Source organism: Camelus bactrianus, chromosome 12, assembly GCF_048773025.1.
Source record: "Camelus bactrianus isolate YW-2024 breed Bactrian camel chromosome 12, ASM4877302v1, whole genome shotgun sequence".
NCBI lineage: Eukaryota > Metazoa > Chordata > Mammalia > Artiodactyla > Camelidae > Camelus > Camelus bactrianus.
The window spans coordinates 36,614,920-36,639,455 of record NC_133550.1 but is presented as its reverse complement, the minus strand read 5'-3'; the positions used below and the strand labels follow the sequence as shown (position 1 = coordinate 36,639,455).

Here is a 24,536-nt window from a genome sequence, read left to right as displayed (position 1 = left end):
TAGCTCATTTTTACTTGGAAAAGCTTTACCCTATTGAATAACCTATCTTAAAAAATAAGATTTTTGTACTATTTGTGAGTAATATTTTTATTGAAGTATAGTATAGTGATTCACAATTTTTAAAGGTTATACTCCATTTATAGTTATAAAATATTAGCTATTTTCCCTGTGTTGTACAATATATCCTTGTAGCTTATTTACATGTAATTGTTCGTACTTCTTAATCCCCTACCACTATATTGCCCCTTTCTACTTCCCTCTTCCTGCTGGTAACTACAAGTTTGTTTTCTACATCTGTGAGTCTGTTTCTTTTTTGTTATATTCACTAGCTTGTTGTATTTTTTAGGTACCACATATAAGTGATACTGTACAGTATTTGTCTTTCTCTATCTGACTTACTAAAATTTGTCATTGCTTCTCAAGATGGAAAATTGGGATAATTATACTGCAAATATTTATGAATAATTTTTGATACTTCTTTTTAACGTTTTGTAGAAATGTTATTTCCTCCTTTTAAATATAGACAAAATTCTCTAAGATGTGAAAAGAGGTTATTGGTTGGTCAATAATCTTAATTAAGGCCAAGTTTTAAGACCTGTCATACCATACCTGCATTACCATGAGGGCTGTTAGAACTTAATTCTTGTGCTTTTTGAACTGAGAGAAGCCAATGAAAAGATGAAAATATGAAGATGCCCCCATATGATTTGCTTTATCTGCAGAATTGGGTTTGTCTCGTACTGGGATAAAGGAGCCAAGGAGGGAGATGGACAAAAAGAACAGGACTTACCTCACTGATCACTTCCAAAGGGATTTTACCAAAATTAATTTTGGGAGATAAATAATTTCTTCTTCTGTGTTTAATCTGTTGCATAAATCATCAGAGATGACTACTGCCTCTTTTATTTACATGTTTTTATACTTTTCAAACATAGCCCAAGAGAGAGAGAATGATAAAGAATCCCTGTGGTATCCTTTGTCTAGCTCCAGCAATTATCAATATTTTACCAATCTCATTTTATTCCCCATCACCTCCCATTTTTTTGGACTAGAGAGCATTTTATAGCAAATCCCAGATACCATGTCACTTCACCCAGTTACTTCAGCATGTATCTCTGAGGTCTAAAACATAAATACCATGCCATCATCATACCTAACATAATTAGTAATTTTGTAGTATTAGTTATTTTGTAATATATCTGGTCCTTGTTATTAGTTTCAAAACGTATCTTTCTATCATAGATTTATTGGAGTCAGAATTCAAACTTCAGGGTGAAGGTTTTAGGTCAGTGGCAGGATGTCCTGGGTTCAATCCCCAGTACCTCCATTTAAAGGAAAAAAAAAGAATCCAAACTTCAGGTGGCATCTGGTTGATATGTCTCCAAGTCTCTTTCATTTTAGAAAAATTTCCCTTCCCATCTGCCTCTTTTTTTTTAATGCCTTTGATTTGTTAGAGAAATTGAGTCATTTATCCTGGGGAATGTCTCACATTCTGGATTTGGTTGATTACTTACAGGAAGTGTTGTTTAACTTGCTCTTCTAACCCCTTATATTTCTTGTCGAATGTATTTATATCTATCTCTGCAGTCTCTGTATTTTTTGAGTCACTTTTTTAGAGTATTAATAGATTTTACCCTAGTTAGTAGACTCAAAGTTTACATCAGGAAATCTTAAAAATGACCATTTTTAGAGTTGGATAAAAAAATTAGGGGACGGTTTATTTTACACATTACTTATTATAGAGCTGAATAAAATAATAGTGATTTGAAACTACTTTGTTAAAATAAGCAGTACTTGCCTAGCTAGTTATTTAGTGCTCAGACTGAAGCCTAGGTAAGCCTTCAAGTCCCTTAGTAGATTTAGGTGCTGATCTAAGGGCTGCTCATTACTTGTTAATCACAAGTTCACCGTTGTGTTTGACACCTCTGTCAAACTGTGAACTGAACATCTTTCTGTAATTGAAAAAGCTTGAGAGGGAAGGAAGAACTTTACATGATTTCTAACTTTTCCCATTCAGTGCTAGTTTTCCAGTTATCTTTTTATCTTTCTCAAATAGCTCTGGGATGTGAATCAAAAAGAATGTCGAAATACCATGTTTGGCCATACAAATTCAGTCAATCACTGCAGATTTTCACCAGATGATAAGCTTTTGGCTAGTTGTTCAGCTGATGGAACATTAAAGGTATGCTTTTGTTCATTGTTAAAATGGGTTGTACATAATTTTATCATCTTATGATTGAGTTATGGAAACAGGTTTCTGTTTTTCACATTGCTACAGAAAGAGCTTCCTTCAGTTTGCAGGAGCATATTTAATAAAACTAATTGCTTGTCATAATGATTGTTTATTAATGTTTTACTACCTTATACTTTAAAGTTCATATAATTTGAATTCCTAATTTTTAAGCATATATGTCATTTATGATTTCATAAAATCTTTTGACATTTATGGGATCAAATTTGTAAAGATTCTGCTTTTATTTTTCATTTGTTAATTCTGCCTTTTATGTTGTTACATTCTTGTTTTTGAGAAATCGTATGGGGGAAGCTCAGAGGTAGAGAAAGAAGCTTATTTTGTCTCCTGAAATTTATTGTCTTTAAAATAAAAACCAAGTTCTTTCTTAAATCTCCACCTTCTCAATAAGATTGTAATGCCACTTTCTCTCTTACTCCTGTCTCTACTGTTACTCTCGTCTCCAGTTTATTGATTCTCCTTTTTTCCTTTGGTGTTAAGTCCAATCCATCTTTGACTTCCTCATCTCTGGTTTACCTTTTCCCCTCCCATTCTGTAGTGTTTGCTCTGGTTCATGCTGTCATTCTCTCATGTCTGTTAGCAGCCTTCTAAGATGTACTCTCCATCCCTTCTTATCCCAGTACACAGCTGCTAGAGTAATTCTCTACCTCTGCTTTCATCTTGCCATTTTTAGCTGGAACACAAAAGTACCATGTTCTAAATTGTGATAAACCCTGGCTCATCAGGCACACCTCTAAGGCTGCTCACTTTCCATCATTCTGCTCCTCTATTCTTTACCAATTTGTTTCCATCATTCTGCTACCTCTGCTTTTATCCAATGCATTGTCACTTCTGGGCAAGTTAATTTTGGGGGCTTATTTAAGCTACTGTCCCTATATATGTTTCATTAGTCCTTCATGGAATTTTTTTTGCCTCCAATTCACTTGTCTGTAGTTTTTGATGACCCTCAAAATTCTGTAAATTTAAAAAGTAAATGCAAAGCCTTCTTCAGAAAATGTTCTCTTATAACATCCATCCATCTGGTTCTGAGAACATATATACATATCTGTCTATATACCTGTATCTGTATATATGAATAGACAGAAACTGCTTGGTTTTCTGATTTCCATTTGTAATTGTGTTGTACTGTTCAGTCATTTTCATGTGTCTTCTGTTTCTTTGATGTTTGAATATAGGTTTGTGATCTGCAGAGGCCTTGTCATCTTATTGTATCTTTCTGAAGTTCATTATACACAATTGTACTTAAAACATGTGCTCAATAAATTTTCTTGGCATGTACCTCTTTCAGGGAAATACTTGAACCCTCCGGGCTCATTTTGTTTGTTACAATCTCTAGAGAAGGAGATTTGATAATGTTACTAGGTGACTCCTAAGTTACAGCGGGGTAAACTCTTGATGCTGGTCCTCTGGTTGAATCTTTGATCTCTCCTTGCTGACTGAGGATAACTCTTTTTTATATAAATTACTTCAGGGCATCTAGGAATTCTTTCTGGGCAGAATTTTACTTTATAGAATTTCCTAGCGTTTAGTAGATACTGGGAGCATTCTTATACTATTCAGATAAATCAGATATGGATTTGGCCTCTCTGATGTGTTCTTCACAAATACCAAGTATCTGCCTTTTCTTTAGGGTGATCCATGTAAGAGAAGATTTTTCAGAGGGCAGCTTAAGGCAGCCCTCTTCTGAAATACTCTTTTAGTCCTATAAGCTTTTTTATTTATTAATTTTTTTAACTATGGCATGATTCCTATACAGTAAACTATACATATTTCAAAATAATTTGATGAGCTTTGATAGATGTATATACCAGTGAAATCACCACCACAATCAAGATAGCTAACATTTTCATCACTCCCCAAGAGGTGCAAATTTCAAATACCCAATTTATTTCTTCCCACCCTCTTTACCCACTGGTAACCAAGTTTGTTCTCTGTCTCTGAGTCTGTTTTTCATAGATAAGTTCATTGGTGTCCTTTTTTTAAGATTCCACATATAAGCAATATCATATGATATTTTTCTTTCTCCTTCTGGCTTACTTCACTTAAATGACAATCTCCATGTCCATCCATTGGCATTATATTATTCTTTTTTATGACTGAGTAGTATTCCTCTCTGTGTGTGTGTGTGTGTGTGTGTGTGTGTGTGTGCGCGCGCGCGCACGCACGTGCACACTCGCGCGTCCATGTTCACGCATGCACACACACACACACACCTCCCACACATCTTCTTTATCCAGTTATCTGTCGGTGGAGATTTGGGTTGTTTCCATGTCTTGGCTGTTGTCAGTGTTGCTGCTGTGAACATTGGGGTACATGTGTCTTTTCAAATTATTGTTTTCCTTTGGATACATGCTCAGGAGTGAGATTGCTGGATCATACGGTAAGTTTATTTTTAGTTTTTTGAGGAATTTCCATACTGTCCTCCATAGTGGGTGCACCAGTTTACATTCCCACTGAAGTGTAGGAGGGCTCCTTTTTCTCCACACCCTCTCCAGCGTTTATCATTTGTGGACTTTTTAATGATGGCCATTCTGACTGGTGGAAGGTGATACCTCATTGTTGTTTTGATTTGCATTTCTCTAACAATTAGTGATGTTAAGCATCTTTTCATGTGGTTGTTGGCCATCTGTATGCCTTCTTTGGAGAAATGTCTGTTTAGGTCTTCTGCCTATTTTTTGATTGGGTGGTTTTTGTTATTTGTCTTTGTATATTTTGGAAATTAGTCACTTGTTGGTCGTATCATCTGTAAATATTTTCTCCCATTCTGTAGGTTGTCTTTTCATTTTGTTGATGGTATCCTTAGCTGTGGAAAAGCTTTTAAGTTTAGTTATATCCCATTTGTTTATTTTTGCTTTTATTTTCATTACTCTAGGAGTTGGTTTGAAAAAATATTGCTGTGATTTATGTCAGAGTGTCCTGCTTATGTTTTCCTCTAGGAGTTTGAGTATCTGGTCTTAATTTAGGTCTTTAATCCCTTTTGAGTTTATTTTTGTATATGGTGTTAGAGACTTCTAATTTCAGTCTTTTACAGGTAGCTGTCCAGTTTTCCCAGCACCAATTGTTGAAGAGATGGTCTTTTCTCCATTCTTGAGTCCTTTGCCATAGATGAATTGACATTTGTGTGTGGGTTTGTTTCTGGACTTTCTTCCCTGTTCCATTGATCTATGTGTCTGTTTTTTGTGCCAGTGCCATACTGTTTTGATTACTGTAGCTTTGTAGCATAGTCTGAAGTTCGGGAGCGTGATTCCCCCAGCTTCGTTCTCCTTTTTCAAGACTGTTTTGTCTGTTTGGGGTCTTTTGTGTTTCTATAAATTTTGACCTTTTTTTTTTGTTCCAGCTCTGTGAAAAATATTGTTGGTAACTTGATAGGGATTGCATTAAATCTGTATGTTGCCCTGGGGAGTATGGCCATTTTAACAATACTGATTCTTCCACTCCAAGAACATGGTATAATTTTCCTTTTTTTTTTTTTTTTAATAGACTTTATTCTTTTAGAGTAGTTTCAGGTTCACAACAGAACTGAGCAGGAAATACGAAGTTCCCACATAACCCTCCCTCCCACACATATACTACCCTCAACATCCCTCATCAGTGTGGCATATTTGGTATAACTGATGAATCAATATGGACACATTATTATCAACCAAAGTCCATAGTTACATTAGGGTTCACTCTTGATGTTGTACATTCTGTGGGTTTTGACAAATGCATAATGACATGTAGCCACCACTATAATATCATACAGAATAATTTCATTGCCCTAAAAATCCCTTATGCTCCATCTATTCATTCCTCCCTCCCACCCTCTCCCCAAACCCCTGGGAACCATGATCTTTTTATTGTTTCTATAGCTTCATCTTTTCCAGAATGTCATTTGGTTGGAATCATACTGTTTGTAGCCTTTTAGACTGGCTTATTTCATTTAGTAATATGTCTTTAAGTTTCTTCTGTGTCTTCCATGGCTTGATAGAACCTTTTATTTATTTATTTTTTACTGCACATATATTTTTAAATTAACATATATGTACTGTTCATTTTTTCTAAGAACGTTTAGAGCTTTAATTTTTTAAACTTACATAGTTATCAAAGGAATAAAGCCAAGCACAAAATAAGAATTAATTCAGAAAGATACATATGCCCTGCTATTAACAGCAACATTACTTGTAATTGCCAAGATATGGAAGCATCCCAAGTGCACATCAATAGTTGAATAGATAATGAAGATACAGCATATAGATTTATGTAATGGAGTACAACTCACCCATAAAAAAGGGATATTTTGCCATTTGCGGCCCCTCATTCACTTTTTTTTCACTTCAAAAACCAGAATTTTGTAACTGGCAGAGACATTTCCATTACATCAAAAATAGCAAAATACCTAGAAATAAACTTAACCAAGGAGGTTACCTATACTCTGAAAACTGAAATGACACAAAGAAATGGAAAGATTTCTTGTGCTCTTGGATTGGAAGAATCAACACTATCAAAATGGCCACACTACCCAAAGCAATCCACAGATCCAACGCAACCCCCATCAAAATACTCATGACATTCCTCACAGAACTAGAACAAACAATTCCAAAATTTATAAGGAACCATAAAAGACCCTGAACAGCCAAAGCAATCTTTCATAGGTCTCTTTTTTTTCTCTTTCTTTTTTGTTCTCTTTTCTTACGGTTTGATGACTAGAGAAGATCCTTTAATATTTGTTGTAAAGCTGGTTTGGTGGTGCTGAAATGTTTTAGCTTTTGTTTATCTGTGAAGCTTCTGATTTCTCCGTCAAGTCAGAACGAGAGCCTTGCTGAGGAGAGTATTCTTGGTTGTAAGTTCCCCCCTTGCATGACTTTAAGTATATTGTGCCACTCCCTTCTGGTCTGTAGAGTTTCTGCTGAAAAATCAGCTGATAACCTTATGGGAGCTCCCTTGTATGTTATTTGTTGCTTTTCTCTTGCTAATTTTAATATTTTCTCCCTATCCATAATTGTTGTCCATTTGAAGACTATGTGCCTTGGTGTGTTCCTCTTTGAGTTGATTCTGTGTGGTACTCTTTGCACTTCCAGGACTTGAGTGACTGTTTCTTTTCCCAAGTTGGGGAAGTTTTTGGTTATTTTCTTTCCAAAAATTTTCTCAGGTCCTTTCTCTCTCTCTTTTCTCTTTCTGGGACCCCTATAATGTGAGTATTAGTGCACTTCATGTTGTCCCAGAGTCCTCTTAAACTATTTTCATTCCTTTTTATTTATTTTTTCTTTTTTTCTGTTCTGAAGTAGTGATTTCCACTAACCCATCTTCTACCTCACTGATCCATTTTTCTGCCTCATTCAGTCTATTCTTGGCTCCTTCTAGTGTATTGCTCATTTCAGTGATTTTATTCTTCAACTCTGTTTGGGTATTCTTTATATTTTCCAACTTTTTGCAAAAACTTCACTCTTTGCATCTATACTCCTTGAGTTCTCTGAACATTTTGGCCATCATTACTTTAAACTCTTTCTCAGATATTTATCATATCTCCTCATCACTTATTTCTTCCTCTGAGATTTTATCTTGTGCCTTGGCCTGGGAGATATTCCTTTGCCGCCTCATATCGTCTATCTTTCTATGTGTTTCTGGATTCCTTACATAGGCTTTGGGATTATTATTTTCTTATTTCTAGTATCTGCCCCTGGTGGATGAGGCTGGACTAGAGGCTTATGTAGGTTTCCTGGCTGGAGGAGCCAGTGCCTGCCCACTGCTGGGTGAAGCTTGGTCCTGGACCTCTGGATGTGTTTAGAGGCCTTTGTGGCTTAGGAAGTCTGCTGATGGGTGTGGCTGTGTTCCCACCCTGTATGTTGTTTGGCCTGAGGCTTCCCTACAGGCTGTTGGGTGGGTCTAGGTCTTGATTCTAATGATCCAATCAAGTTGTCAAGCCTCTAGGAAAGCTCATGTAGATTAACACTCCTGGAATGTCTGTTGTCAGTTTTTATGTCCCCTGAGTGAGCCACAGCCATCCCCCAGATCCCTAGAAGACCTTCCAAATCCAGCAGGCAGGTCTGGCTCAGGTTCCTATGAAATCACTGCCTCTGCCCTTGGACCTGGTGCACATGAGTTTCCGTGTACGCTTCTCAAGTGAATGGAGTCTCCGTTTCCCCCTGTCCTGTGAGGCTCCTGGAGCCAAGCCCCACTGGCCTTCAAAATCAGATGTCCTAGGGTCTTCTTCTCTCCCCAGTGCCGGGACCCGAGCTGGGGAGCCTGACGTGGGCTTAGAGCTGTCACTCCTGTGGGAGGGCCTCTGCTACTTAACAGATCTTCAGCTTGTGGGTCACCCTCCCAGGGAGTATGAGGCCCAGTTATATCGCGAGCACGCCTCTCCTACCGTCCTGTTGTGGTTCCCTCTTTATGTTTCCAGTTGCAGAAGATCTTTTGTGCTAAGTCCCAGTCTTTTTCCGATGGTTGTTTGGCCTTCAGTTGTGGTTTTGTTGTATTCGCAAGGAGAGGCGAGCTCATGGTCCTACCAGTCAGCCATCTTGACTGGAACTCCCCTTTCCATCTGTTTATGTCACTTTCAATTTCTTTCATCAGTGCCTTATAGTTTTTGGAGTACAGGTCCTTTGCCTCCTTGGGTAGATTTATTCCTAGGTATTTTATTCTTTTTGGTGTGATGATAATGAGATTGTTTCCTTAATTTCTTTTTCTGCTATTTTGTTGTTAATATATAGAAATGCAACTGATTTCGATATATTAATTTTGTATCCTGCAACTTTACCAAATTCATTGACGAGCTCTAGTAGTTTTCTGATTGGTTCTTTAGTGTTTTCTATGTATAGTATGTCATCTGTGAACAGTGACAGTTTTACTTCTTTTCCAATTTGGATTCCCTTTATTTCTTTTTCTTCTGTGATTACTGTGGCTAAGACTTCCAAAGCTGTGTTGCATAAAAATGGCAAGAGTGGGCATTCCTTGTCTTACTCCTGATCTTAGAGGAAATGCTTTCAGCTTTTCATCATCAAATATGTTAGCTGTGGGTTTGTCATATATGGCCTTTTTTATGTTGAGGTATGTTCTATCTGTGCCCACTATCTGGAGAGTTTTTATCATAAATTGATGTTGAATTTTTATCAAAAACTTCTGCATCTGTTGAGATGATTGTATGGTTTTTATTTGTTAATGTGGTGTATTGCATTGATTGATTTGCAGATATTGAAAAAATCCTTGCATCCCTGGGATTAATTCTACTTGATCATAGTATATGATCCTTTTAATGCATTGTTGGAGACAGTTTGCTAGTATTTTTTTTGAGGATTTTTGCATCTATATGCATAAGTGATACTGGCCTGTAATTTTCTTTTTTGTTTGATATCTTTGGTTTTGGTATCAGGGTGATGGTGGCCTCATAGAATGAGTTTGGGAGTGTTCCTTCCTCTGCAATTTTTTGGAATAGTTTCAGAAGGATAGATATTAACTCTTCTCTATATGTTTGGTAGAATTTGCCTGTGAAGCCATCTGATCCTGGACTTTTGTTTTTTGGGAGTTTTTTAAATTACTGATTCAATTTCAGTACTGGTAATTGGTCTATTCATATATTCTATTTCTTCCTGAATCAGTCTTGGCAAATTGTACCTAAGAAATTGTCCATTTCTTCTAGGTTGTCCTTTTTATTGGCATGTAGTTGCTCATAGTAACCTCTTATGATCCCTTGTATTTTTGTGGTGTCGGTAGTGACTTCACCTTTTTCATTTCTGATTTTATTAATTTGGGCCCTCTCCCTTTTTTTCTTGATGAGTCTGACTACAGATTTATCAATTTTGTTTATCTTTTCAAAAAATCAGCTTTTAGTTTCATTGATCTTTTCTATTGCTTCTTTAGTGTCTATTTCATTAATTTGTGCTCTGATCTTTATGATTTCACCTACTAACTTTGGATTTTGTTTGTTCTTCATTCTCTATCTGCTTTAGGTGTAAGTTTAGGTTGTTCACTTGAGGTTGTATAGCTTGTATAGCTATACACTTGCCCCTGAAAACTGCTTTTGTCCAAGAGGTTTTGGATTGTTGTGGTTCATTTTCATTTCTCTCGAAGTATTTTTTGATTTCCTCTTTGATTTCTTCTTCATTGGTTGTTTGGTAGCATATTGTTTAGCTCCCACGTGTTTGCAGTTTTTACAGTTTTTTTCTTGTAGTTGATTTCTAACCTCTTAGCATTGTGGTCAACAAAGATGCTTGGTATGATTTCAGTTTTCTTAAATTTACTGAGGCTTGCTTTGTGGGCCAACATGTGGTCGATTCTGGAGAATCTTCCATGTGCGCTTGAAAAGAATCTGTATTCTGTTGGTTTCGGATGGAATGCTCTATGGATATCAGTTAAGTCCATAGGGTCTAATGTGTCATTTAGGACCTATATTTCCTTAACTGATTTTCTGTCTGGATGATCTGTCCATTGATGTAAATGAGGCGTTTAGGTCCCCCACTATTATTGTGTTATTGTTGATTTCTCCTTTTATGTCTACTAACAATTGCTTTATATATTGAGGTGCTCCTATGTTGGTTACATATATATTTCACAATTGTTCTATCTTCGTCTTGGATTGATCCCTTGAGCATTATGTAGTGTCCTCCTTTGTCTCTTGTAACACGTCTTTATTTTAAAATCTATTTTGTCTGATATAAGTATTGCTACTCCAGCTTTCTTTTGGTTTCCATGTGCATGGAATATTTTTTTCCATCCTTCACTTGCAGCTTGAATGTGTCTCTAGGTCTGAAGTGGATTCTTGTAGACAGCATATATATGGTTCTTGTTTTTGTATCTACTTAGCCAGTCTGTGTCTTTTGGTTGGAGTGTTTAATCCATTTACATTTAAGGTAATTATCGATATGTGTGTTTTTACTGCCATTTTATTGTTTTGGGGTTTTTGTTGTAGGTGTTTTTTCCCTCTCTTCTTTTTCTTTTCTTTTCTTGTGGTTTGATGACTAGAGAGGTTCCTTTAACATTTGTTGTAAAGCAGGCTTGGTGGTGCTGAATTCTTTTAGCTTTTGTTTATCTGTGACGCTTTTGATTTCTCCATCAAATCAGAATGAGAGCCTTGCTGGATAGAGTATTCTTGGTTGTAAGCTTTTCCCTTTCATTATTTTAAGTATATTGTGCCACTCCCTTCTGGCTTGTAAAGTTTCTGCTGAAAAATCAGCTTATAGCCTTATGGGAATTCCCTTTTGTGTTATTTGTTATTTTTCTATTGCTGATTTTAATATTTTCTCCTTATCCTTAATTTTTGTCAGTTTGATTACTATATCCCTCCATGTATTCCTCTGGGTTAATCCTGTTTGGAACTCTCTGTGCTTCCTGGACTTGGGTACTGTTTCCTTTCCCAAATTAGGGAAGTTTTGGGTTATTATCTCTTTGAATATTTTCTCATATCCTTTCTCTCTTCTCTTTCTGGGACCCCGGTAATGCGAACATTAGTGCACTTCATGTTGTCCCAGAGTTCTCTTAAACTATCCTCATTTCTTTTCATTCTTTTTTCTTTTATCTGTTCTGCAGTAGTGATTTCCATTAATCTGTCTTCTGGCTCACTGATCTGTTCTTCTGCTTCGTTTAGTCTGTTCTTTGTTCTTCTAGTCTCTTACTCATTTCAGTAATTGTGTTCTTCAACTCTGGACATTCTTTATATTTTTTAATACTTCGCTAAAAATTTCTCTCTGTGCGTCTATACTCTTCTTGAGTTCTCTAGACGTCTTTGCTATCATTACTTTAAACTCTTTCTTGGATAAATTGCCTATCTCCTCATCACTAATTTTTTCTTCTTGGATTTTATCTCGTGCCTTGGCCTGAAAGATATTCCTCTACTGCGTCATATTGTTTAACTTTCTATTTGTATTTTTAGGTAGGTTAGTTATGTTTCTTGACCTTGGAGAAGTAGCCCTCTGTGGGAGATGTCCTGTGTGTCCCAGCAATACACTTTTCTTGTCACCCAAGGGCCAGCTTCCAGCTGGTCCCAGGGTAGAATCTGGCCTATTTGTGGATTCTTCCCATGAGCTTTGGGATTATTATTGTCTCATTTTTGGTATCTGCCCCCGTGGATGAGGTAGGACTAGAGGCTTATGCTGATTTCCTAGCAGGAAGTGCCTGCCCACTGCTGGGTGGAGTTTGTTTCTGGCCCTCTGGTGGACCTAGAGCGGGCCTAGGACCTACTGTGGGATCAGGAAGTCTGCTGGTGGGTGGGGCTGCGTTTCTACCCAATATGTTGTTTGGCCTGAGGCTTCCCAGCACTTAAGCCTGCAGGCTGTTGGGTGGGGCTTGGTCTTGGTGCTAATGATCTAAGCAAGATGTCAGGCTCCAAGAAAGCTCATGTAGATGAACAGTGCTCAAATGTCCACCACCAGCTTTTATGTCCCCAGGGTGGGCCACAGCTGCCCTTTACCTCCTCAGGAGACCTTCCAAAACCAGCAGGCAGGTCTGGTTCAGGTTCCTATGAAGTCACTGCCTCTGCCCTGGAACCTAGTGCACTTGAGATTCTGTATATGCTTCCCAAGAGAGTGTAGTCTTTGTTTCCCCCAGTCCCGTGGGGCCCCTGAAGTTAAGCCCTGCTGGCCTCCAAAACCAGATGTTCTGGAGACTCCTCCTCCCAATGCTGGAATGCTGGGCTGGGGAGCCTGTCATGGAGCTCAGAACTCTCACTCCTGTGGAAGGGCCTCTGCAACTTAATTATTCTTTAGCTTGTGGATTGCCCCCTCCGGGGGGTATGGGGCCCGATTACATAGCAAACATGCCCCTCCTACTGTCCTGCCGAGGTTCCCTCTTTATGTTTCCAGTTGAAGAGGACCTTTTTTGCTAGGTTCCAGGCTTTTTTCCTGATGATTGTTCAGTAGTCAGTTGTGGTTTTGTTGTAGTCATATGGAGAGATGACCTTGTGGTCCTACTACACCACCATCTTGACTGCTGGATCTTAACATTCTATTCTTGTTTCATGGATGCAATATCTTTTATTTTTTTGTGAGTACTAGTAATAGTTTTTTTTTTTAAGTTTTCATATTCCTGTATAGTTGCTATTTTTTCTGTTGGTTTGTTTTGGTTTATGCCTGAATTTTGGAGCTATATCTTAGTTGCTTGATTTTGGATATCTGCTCATACCTCAGAATGCAGCATTAAAAAACTGATAGGAAATTGTTAACTTATTTATTGTGGGTTTCCCTGTAGCATTATCTGGCTGTCATTTTTTGATGGTGAACTCCTAATGTCAGACTCTATAGATCTTTTGTTTTGATCTGGTAGGGTATTCAGAGAAAAATCTTCAGTCTCTTCCTGCAGGGTGCAATTCTGGCTGGCAAGTTCTGTGAAGATATCTTGATATGTCAACAATTGGAATATAGACTTTCTCTTTAAGTTCCCTATTTTCAGAAGTTCCCTGTTTTCACCCTGCTGTCAACTGTGTTGGGTGTAGAGTAACCCCCTTTTCATCAGCCAGAGTAGGGCACAGCAACCTGGATTGATTGCATAGTAGGGGAGGAGATTACAAGGGACTTTTCAATGATTCCTCCTGATTTAGCTTTGTCTTTATTGGATGGTACCAGGTACAACATTTTCTGAGCTTTTTAGGAGTTCTGTGGTGTGAATTGGGCCACTGCTTGGCTTTTTTCACTGCTGGCTCAGGATTCAAGTTTTAGGAGTCTTCTTATCATTTGTCTTTCTTCCTTCTAGCCTTTACAGTTTTGTTGCTGTTATCTCTTCCCCTGTTCTCCTTCACCTTGTGGATTGTGCCTAGAGAGAAAAATCCTTTTTACTTAACTGTGCTTAAAGCATGGGAATAATCTGTCTTTTCACTTAAAATGTATTTATTGATCATTTATTGAATACTTACTATCTGCCTGATTCTGTACTAGGCATTTGGTTTTTAAACACTAAAAAAAAAAAAGAAAAAGGTACTGTTCCTGTCCTGAAGTTGTTCAGAATCCAGCTGGGGAGAAAGGTAAATAAAGACAAACCATAAAAATGGTAAAAGTGTGTGGAGGTGGCTCAGAGTAGGTGAGGGCTCTGCCAGGGATGGTGTGCAGGCCCCTGCTGCTGGCCCAGGCTGCATTTGTTCTCTCTTCTCGTCTTTACTTTCCCATTTTGTACTTTAGCTTACGCTGATCCCTTAGCCTGGACTCTAGGCCCTAGAGTGTTTCTCCTGTCTTTTTGGTATTGAAATTGTGTCCATCTTAAGTTGGTGTAAAGTAGGCTAATCTTCAGGGAGGAGAGTGCAGTGGCTGCCTCTGCCAAAAATGTCCCCTCCATCCCACAGCATTGGTGAAGCATTCTCACTGTGCTGTGTCTTCTCCTCTCAAATGCCCCATCTGACATATCTTGTGTTTGAGTCATTTATGTGCTTGTCTTACCTCCTTTACTGACCTGTAAACTCCTTGAGAGTAGTGTCTATATCTGATTCATTTATATAATCTCAAAGTGACTAGTATAGTGGTTAATAAAATGTGTTCAGGATGATAAACCATTGCTGTGTCCTTTCAAATCAAATTTAGACTTCTCCAAACTGAAAAGGAAAAAATTTTAAAAGTCTTCAGGGATAGGATTTTGATTTCATGTGTATCAGAATGTGATTGTAGAGCACAGAGTGCTAGCAGCAGGGGACAAACATTACTGCACTCTTGGTGGGAACTGCTGTGTTTGTGGCAGCTTTCCCACAGTGCTATTAAGCCAGTATTGTTGGCTGGTTCGCAGTGATAGAGTGGCATGTAGTAAGGAGAGGTCCTGCAAAATGATGCTGGATAACAGCATTTCAAGGTCAAAGTCTTCTGAAACTTTTATCTTCTGAGAAGATGAAGAACTGTAAAATTATTTCCTGCCCCAAATGGCTCTGTAATTTTCTAAGGGTTTGATACCATATCATGTTGATAAGCATGTGGTTTTTATAGGCCCTGATGATAAACTGTTTCAAAATGCGACTTTTATTTAAAAATTGCCATTTAAACCACACAAGGGCCAGGGTGCACATGGGATCTGGATATAGTGCAGTGACTTGCTGAAAATGAAACGCTGGTGTTTACTTGGTCTCTTGTTATGTGGAATTTCATCACTCCTTGAATAGGAGCCTGAAGTCAGGTCCACATGCAGAAGATACGGTTTTAGGGATGTGGTGAAATTAGGTTGTGTTAGTTTTCTTTCTTAAATTCAGGCAATGGAGTTACTTTGTTTTTCGTGATAAGAGGGAAACAAGAGTGTGATTTTTCATATATTCTGGCTGATGTGACTGAAGCTTCTGGTGCTAATGTTTAGGTTTTTGTTGTTTTTTCTCTTTAGTCTCAAGAAAGGCTAACTGTTTTAGATATCTCTTTTACTTCTTCCAATTTATCCACACTTGTTGTAAGGGGAAAAGTTTTAGTTTTGGCTGTATTTCTATTGTATATAATACTTTTCTAAACTTGAGAGATTTAAAAATGTGTCTGGCCAGTCAAATTGGATTTTACCCTTGGAGCTGTGCTTTGGAAGCTCAGTGAAAGCCTGATTAACAGCTTTTTTTCAATCCTTGTCCAATCTTTGGTCTGTATATGACAGCCATTATCATTCTGTGACGCTGGGACACTGCTCAAGGCCCAGGAGAGTGAAGATGGATCTTATTGAAGGCCTTTGTCTTTTGGGCTTCTGAGACGGCTCTATTTGTGAAGTTTATTTAGTCTTTTGTACCCCATTCCTCAGGATCCAGTTGTTTTAGAGTCCTTTCTGGCCTCACCAAGCACACAGTGTCTTGCTTCCTTTTAGCATATTTATTTTCTATTTTCAGGAACTTCCTTATGTCTCTGGATACTCTGCTAGGTTATAACTGAACTGGGTCCTGTGTAGTGTCCGTGCTGTGCATACAGTAGATGTGAAGCAAACCTCATGCCTGGCACAGCAGAGGGCAGCAGTAGCAAGTCGTGAGTCTCTTTGTCACACCTTCCTTCTTCCACGCTCATACTTACTGTCAACGCCTAATCTTTAGCCTCCTCCACACCATGCAAGGCTATTTTAACATTTTATGTCGTTCTACATTCTGCATTCAGCATTTTGGGCAGGGCTTTTAATTTTTTTTTTCTAGGAAGGTGCTGAATGAAACTGGAACACTAAATTTTAAAACCTTGTAAAAAGTTATGCATAATTAAAAATAATTCATTAGATGAAGTGAATAATTTGTGTGATATTTAGTCCAAGTGGAATTCCAGAAGCGTGATTTGAGATTAAAACAAACTAAAACATTTTTTTATTTTTGTCATTTGAAGCTTTGGGATGTGAAATCAGCAAACGAGAGGAAAAGCATTAATGTGAAGCACTTCTTCCTAAATTCAGAGGAACCTCAAGAGGATATGGAAGTGATAGTGAAATGCTGTTCGTGGTCTGCTGATGGTGCTAGGATAATGGTGGCAGCAAAAAATAAAGTCTTTGTAAGTACTGGTATTTTAAAAAGCCAAATTTAATGTAATTTAAGGAAAATTAATACATCTTTTGACTTTTGCATTTTACATTATTTATTGATATAACATATAGCTGTATGATTTTGGGTAGTCTCCCTAACCTCCCATAGAACTGTGCTTCAGGGAATGTTGATAGACCTTGTGGGAAAAGGTCTCCATGGTCACACAGATTTGGGAAATGTTATATATTACTTTCCCCCGGTAGAGGCACTTCAGTGTGTACTATATTTAAGACCTTCAGAAGTTCCACAAGAAAGGAACAATTTGTTGTTTAACCAGTGTTTCTCAGATTTATCTAAAACATGGATGGAATACTTTCTGCATCACATTTCCCTCCCCCATGATTTGGAATACATTAGTTTTAGTGATTTTCAAAGTCCTTTTTTATCCCTTAAATTTTATGATTTGTTGACTGATAGAAATACCCATCAACAGCTGAAGAAGATCCTGAAATTTCTATGAAATAAATTAGGAAGATAATGCAAAAGAAAGTAAATGACTTCCTCTTTTTTCAATTCTACTAATAGTTTTCATTTGTAGTGTTCAGAGTGCTGTCACATCTAATTTATTTTGATATAAATATCCAAGTGACGCAGCAGATTGCAGTAGCCCTCTGATAATAATGAGGCAGCCGAGGTTCAGAGCCGCCAAATAATGTGTCCAAAGTTGCACTGTGATTGGAGAGCCAGGTCTTCTGTTTTATGGCTCAGTGCCATTCCATTCTAACAGTAATTTGAAAGACTGGAATAAGAGATGTTACAGTTTTATTTTATTTTCAGCTTTGTTTAGGTATAACTGACAAAATTATAAGATATTTAAAGTGTATATTGAGATGATTTGATATTATGCATATATTGTGAAGGGACTCCCTCCATTGAGGTAATTTACACTTGTCACCTCACATGTTTACTTTTTTTCCTTTCCTTTTTTTTTTTTTTGGTGAAAACATTTAAGTTCTACTCTCAGCAAATTTCAAGTGTACAGTGTAGTGTTACTAACTATAGTTGCTATGTTATACAGTAGATCCTCAGACCTTATTCGTCTTATAATAGTGTGTCTATGTCCTTTTACCGACTGCTCCCTGTTTCCCCCACCCAAGATATTACACTTTTAAAGAACACAATGGAAATATACCTATAGTTATGTAAAAACTGAGGGGCCATTTATATTATTATTATTATTGATCTAGTAGTTATGACCCTTGGATCTTGGTTGCTTATAGGCTTTTACCCCTGTAGCAGGAAACTAAGGAAAAATACCTCCTTTTGTCTTAAGTTTGTTAAAGTCTATAAGAACAGAAAGGAACCACTGCATTTACAAGATTTAAAGATTAAAAAAAAATTTTTTTTTCGTAAAATATATACATGTAAAATTTGCAATTTTAACCTTTTAAAAATACACAATTCAGTCACATTGATTACATTCATAGTGTGCAACTATCACCACTTTTCCAAGACTTTCTCGTCATCCCAAACAGAAACACAGTAAGCAGTATGTAGTAACTACCATTCCCCTCTCCTCAGCCCCTAGTAACCACTAATCTGAACTATGAATTTGTCTTTTGTAGATATTTCATATAAGTAGAATCATACAACATTGGTCCTTTTGTACCTGGCTTATTTCATTTAGCATAATATTTTCAAGGTTCATTCATGTTGTACCATGTGTTAGAACTCCATTTCTTTTTATGACTGGATAATAATCTGTTACATGGATATACCATCTTTTGTTTAATCATTCATCTATTGTTGAGTTGTTTTCACCCTTTGGCTCTTGTGAATAATATCACAAGAGCATTGATATACAGATATCTGTTTGAGTCCCTGCTTTCAGGTTTTTGTGTGTATATAGTTGGAGTGGCATTTCTGGGTTGTATGATCACTTTATATTGGGCTTTTTGAGGAACCACCAAACTTTTTTATGGTGGCTGCACCATGTACTAGTCCCATGAGCAGTGTACAAAGATTCCAATTTCTTCACATCCTTGCCAGAACTTGTTTTTTCCATTTTCTTGGTTATAAGCATCATATTAGGTGTGAAGAAGTACCTCACTGTGGTTTGGTTTGCATTTCCCTAATGACTAACGATGTTGAGCAAAATTTGAACATTTAAAAATATCTTTTCTAGTGAGAGAGGAAAATAATTTTATATTGCATGAAATGCTTTCCTGTTTTAAAAATCTGTAAACCAGCTCTTTAAAGCTACTAAGATCACCCTTAGCTACGTATAGATTCCAGTTTCTTACTCTTTGGTCTCTCTATTCTTTTCTTATTATTTCTTTCCAACTCTTTTGTGTTATTAGCCCACTCCTATTGTTAGGTCTTTTCTTTTTGCTACCCAATAATTGGGACAGCTGCCTATTCCATACTTGCCAAGCTTCATCTATCATTCTCAGCGACTAATTTTTAAGAACGACTCGTCCTGGGAAGTGTTTAAGTATGATTTCCTGTTCTTTCTTATTGCCCCCTGATGCTGTGCTGCTTACCATCTGCATCTGCTCGTAGAGCTGTGCATTCGCAAAACATTTTCATGGTTCCCACTGGAAGCTGCTTTTTTTCTTTTCCTCTCTTTCTAAAGACTGTGTTTCAGTCTTAAATCACTATACTGTATATTGGTATAAATGTTTTTATCATTTGGCAAAAACTTTGAAGAGTATATTCAGCATTTAAAAATCTTTCAAAAATTGAAATGAAGTTTGACTTATTAAAAAAAGTTATTTTATGGGTTCAAAAATGGGAAAATGATTGATAATGGAGTACTTTGGTAGCTCTGAAGAGAAGTAGAAATGATCAAACTAATTTCATTTTAGCAAGCCTCTGCTCCATATGGTTTTGATCATCTTCATTGATGAGAATGCATTTTCTCTTTTGAATAAACAAGCACTAGGGAGAACTAGTTTGTATATTAATTTGACTAGTCCATTCATTTATTCACAAAGGTTTTATTTCTCTCTAGGTCAGCTTGATAGACTATCTGTGTTAAATTTTGCTTTACAAGAAACATGTTTCAAGATAAGCAGTATTTAAAAAGCATTTGTGTATTAATTTATATCTTTCATAATTGACAGTAATTATGTCAATTATCAGTAATCGTAGTATTTTTTTTTAAGACTTACACTTTATATTTGAAATGGGAGGGTATTCTTTTAGAGAGAAATTTTGATTTACTTTGGGTATAGCTTACCTTTCAAAATATTTTAATTTTATAGACAACTGTTTTATGTTGACAGCTTTTCGACATTCATACCAGTGGCCTTTTGGCAGAAATCCACACAGGCCATCATAGCACTGTCCAGTACTGTGACTTCTCTCCCCATAACCATTTGGCATTGGTGGCTTTGTCCCAGTACTGTGTGGAGGTGAGTAGTTGAATTTACTCTATGTGAAGTCTGGGTCTCCAGATGGTACAAGGATGACAGAAAATGGACTACTTAAATCATTAACTGCTGAGGGTGTTTGCTTAAGAAAGTATAGTGTTTTTTTCATAGCATGATGACCTTTAGCTTTAGGATATTAAGCCAGATAGCCAGATTTATTGCTTTAACAGTGACTGAACACTTGGTTAGACAGTATGGCAGAGGATAACAGTATCATTCACCAAGCATTTATTGAATGGCCAGAATGGGCCAAGGTCTGGGGAAACAGTGGAATGACTCTTGGTTTCCTAGGTAGGAACATGCATCTCTTAAATGTAAGGCTAGACTCTTCTGTACAAGAAATGATGAGAAATGAGTCCAGTTCAGATTTCTTAGATCATTGAGAAGGATAAGATGGAAATTAAATTTATAATTGATTAACCTGAGATTTTCATTGCTAAGCACTGATGAGTAAAATGATTTCTCATTTATATTTAACTTTGCCCTTAACCTGATAGATTTTATATTTAATGTCTATACCTAACTGGTTCTGGAAGAATTCCATCCAGTGAATTGCTGTATTTTTTTTTTCAAAAAGCAATATATTTCCTGATATTTTTTTCTCTGAAGATGCATTAGTTTTTCCAAACTTTGTTACTACTCATTCCTTGAGTGGGTCTTACCACCAAGTGATTTGAAGCCCCTTGTGATCGCAGTCCAAAAAGATGAATGTGGGCCTTTATTTTGAAAATAGGGGAATTCACTTAGTTCTCAGGCTCCCTTCAAAGGAAGCTTGACTACTGCAAACACTTCTTCAGTGTTCTGTGCCTATTTCAGTGATTTTTAGTGAGTTTGCTAACCTTGCCCCTTACTGTGAAGATGTTGGGGGAGAGTGACTGAGCTATATAGCCCTTTAGCATGGAGGTACAGATGAGATTGAGTTAATGAGCTCTGTAAGCTCCTCCTGATTCTAAGTACAGCAGTGCAACTAACACTGAAGAACGTCCCTGCTGAGAGTCTTCCCATTGGAAGCAGAGGCAGTGAGTGTGAACAAGCTCCAGTCCTGTTTGAAACACTGGGGAGGAATAGGTGCTGTGGGCAGTGTTCTCTTCAGCAGAGGCCTTGAAAGGCACAGAGCTACTAGGAGATCTTGCGCCTTACCAGTAGATGCTCAAGGCAGGTGTGGTTGGAAATTTCCCCTTCTTTGGTTTTGCCTAGATTTTAGGAGGAGTGAAGGAGCAACCCTTCTAGCCTTTCCTGTCGCTTCTAAAATACTTACTGTCTGCTATTCTTAAAAAATCTCTGGAAACATTACCTTTCTTCTGGAAATACTGGGACTTGGTTTTGGAGGCTCTGAGTGACAAATGATGAGAGAGAACAAGAAGGGGAGAGGAGGAAGGATTTTTCAAGGGAGATTTTTCAGTTGTGGAACCACTTTCATTTCTAGCCTTTAGCTCTCTATGTGCCAGATTGGACTCTAGAGATAAGGCAGAGAAAATTTCACATAATTAATTTGTAACTGTAGAAGTCAGTGATTGAAAACCACTGGGCATGTGATGAAGTACTTGTTTTGTCCATGCTAGTTTTGAAATCATAAAGTAGGCCTGTAATTCAGAGTGTCATGAGAGGAACTCAGGCACATATGGTACTTCATTAGACTGGAATATATTTGAGTAATTTACAGCAGAGCTCAGGACAAAATACTGCCAGGCTGGTGGCAGACATTGACAATTAAGCATGAATAACAGGAGAAGTGTGTACATGTACAATTAATATATTCATTTATCATAGTGTTTTACAATCAGTTGAAGTAAGAATTAGATGACAATGGAAAAGAGTCTGAATATGGAAGCTGCTTATGTTCATCCTATTATTTTTTTTAGATTGATTTTTTAAAAATAGCTGAAATGTTTGCATGATTCCAAATCAAAGCATTATAGTGAATTATATTCGGGGAAGTCTTACTTCCATCCATTCCCTGTCCCCTCCACTGTCCTACCCTATCTCCTGTAGGTAACCATTTTTGTTTTAACATTCCAATGTTTCTTTTTGCATATATAAGCAGATATCTATATTTATAACATATATACATATATATCCATCTATATATATCATAGCTGTATCCATTTCTGTATTCACATACTTATTTTTCATCTCATTTAATATAATTTGTGTGTAAATGCTATGATATACTCTTCTGCAGAAATATATATATACTACTCTTAGTTCTTTTGTGTATAAGCACATCCCAGGGACTAGTCATTATCGGGGTGTTTTTTCTCATTACTTTTTTTTTTTGTATATGTATTTTTTAATTGAAGTATAGTCAGTTTACAGTGTTGTGTCAATTTCTGGTGTACAGCATAATGCTTCAGTCATACAGGAACATACCTATATTCGTTTTCATATTCCTTTTCACTGTAAGTTACCACAAGATACTGAATATAGTTCCCTGTGCTATACAGTATAAACTTGTTGTTTATCTATTTTATGTGTATTAATATCTGCAAATCTTGAACTCCCAGTGTATCCCTTCCACCCCCTTCCCTCTTTTTCTTTAAATCAAAGTACAGTCAGTTACAATGTGTCAATTTCTGGTGTACAGCACAGTGTCCCAGTCATGCATATACATACATATATTCATTTTCATATTCTTTTTCATTAAAGATTATTATAGGATATTGAATATAGTTCCCTGTGCTATACAGAAGAAATTTTTTTAAAAATCTATTTTTATATGTAGTGGCTAACATTTGCAAATCTCAAACTCCCAAATTTATCCTTTCCAACCCCTTTCCCTGGTAACCGTAGGATTGTTTACTGTGTCTGCGAGTCTCATTACCTTTTACAGCTGCATGTTACCTCATTATGTGATTAATGCAGTTTATTCAGTCAGTTCCCTATTGATAGTCATTTGTGTTGTTTTTAGTTTTTTGCTGTTAAAAATGATGATGCCATGAATAATCCAAACAAGTTATTTTGTATTTTTGTTAGTGTATTTTTGGGCTATATTCATAGAAGTGGAATTTCTGGATCATTTTTGCTATTTTAAATATTCTTGATTTATTCAGAATGCATATGAATGTGATTTCCTGTGTGCTGTGTTTATTCTGTAGTTGTGGAATGTGGACTCATGTTTGAAAGTAGCTGACTGCAGAGGACATTTAAGTTGGGTTCATTGTGTGATGTTTTCTCCTGATGGATCATCGTTTTTGACGTCTTCTGATGACCAGACAATCAGGGTGAGAAATACTGAGGTTTTTCATTTTAAACGTTTAATGATGGCAAACTAAACCTCCTACAAACTAAGAAATTGATGGACAGTGTTAGGGGGAAGTAAAATAGCAAACTGCTGGATTCATACTTATCTTTGAAAAGTGCTATTAGGTGGACTATAACAGTCTCCCTCATTTAGTACATGGTCGTTGAGTGTTACCATGGGCCAGGTGCTGTAGAAGTCCAATGATTAAACTGTATTTTGGTTAATTTAAATATATTACATTTGATTCCTGAGAGTAACTTTTGACCCTTGCCTCTACTGTGAATTCCCATATCCAGTTACTTGCCAGTTCTGATGGATTCTACCTTTCCATTTTCTATCGTTTATTTCTGCTTTTCCATTTCAAGTTTAGGTGCTCATTGCCTGTTGCCTTTTTTGTATAAGTCTCTGTCACGAGTCTTCTTTCTTGGTTTTCTACATGCTGCTCTCAGGATATTTTCCTCATGTACAATACAGTCGTGTCATTTTTGCCCAGAAACAGATAGTCGCTCCCTTGCCAACCAAAGTAAATATGTACTCCTAGGTCTACCATTAAACTTCTCCACAGTACAGCCTATTCTGCACAAATCTGTCTTCTGTTTTATCCCTACAATGCACTGCTCACATTTCCCCAAATACCCTGTAGTTCCCAGCTTCTGTAGTTTTCCTTATGTGGTTTCTTATGTTTGGAATATTCTACTTCTCTGTATTTCTCCTTGTCAAAATCCTAACAATCCTGCAAATCCCCTTAAACTTTAGGTGAAGCCTTTCCTAGTATTTCATTTAGGGGCATGTCTCTTTCCTTTAAAGGCTTATAACTGTCATTTTCTTATGGTGCTTATCAGATTCTGCCTTGAATTTAAGTACAGAGTTAATTTACTCCTCACCTCTAATGCTCCACTACTCCTTCTTGTTCACACATCTTAAATTATAAGCTCTTTGGGGCTGGGGACCCTGGTTTTTCCCTGTAGCATTTCATAACGGTGTTTTGTAGAAATTGTAGCTAAATTTTATTTAATATTTGCTGTAGACCAGACATTGGGCAAAGTACTGTGCATGTATTTATTTGCTAATTCTCATAACAGTCCTTTTTGCAACTGAGGAAACAGGCATAGGAAGGTTAAGTCAGTGCTATTTAAAGTGCCCATCTCAGTAAGCTTGAGCCAGAATGTAAATCAGTGAACTGCTTCCTTCATCAACAGTCTTTTCAAAAAAAAACAACTGTATCATAAGCATACTGTTAACAGCATGTTTGGTGATAACACT

The 24,536-nt window shown here is 37.0% G+C and overlaps 1 protein-coding gene across 21 annotated transcripts in view; it reads left to right on the top strand.

Annotated features, from left to right (window-relative positions):
• Window positions 1-24,536, top strand: part of APAF1 (apoptotic peptidase activating factor 1) — a 115,278-nt gene that overhangs the window by 30,363 nt on the left and 60,379 nt on the right. For 19 of the 21 annotated variants that reach the window (XR_012510721.1, XR_012510720.1, XR_012510719.1 and 16 more), the window contains 4 exons: window positions 2,057-2,182; window positions 16,465-16,626; window positions 19,886-20,014; window positions 23,128-23,253. Coding sequence is in view for 5 of the 21 variants with exons in the window: in XM_045522452.2 (XP_045378408.2) it covers window positions 2,057-2,182; window positions 16,465-16,626; window positions 19,886-20,014; window positions 23,128-23,253 (543 nt within the window). In the remaining 16 variants the exon portion in view is untranslated. The remainder of the gene's footprint in view (window positions 1-2,056; window positions 2,183-16,464; window positions 16,627-19,885; window positions 20,015-23,127; window positions 23,254-24,536) is intronic. The other 2 variants (XR_012510727.1, XM_045522457.2) reach the window with 1 other exon arrangement.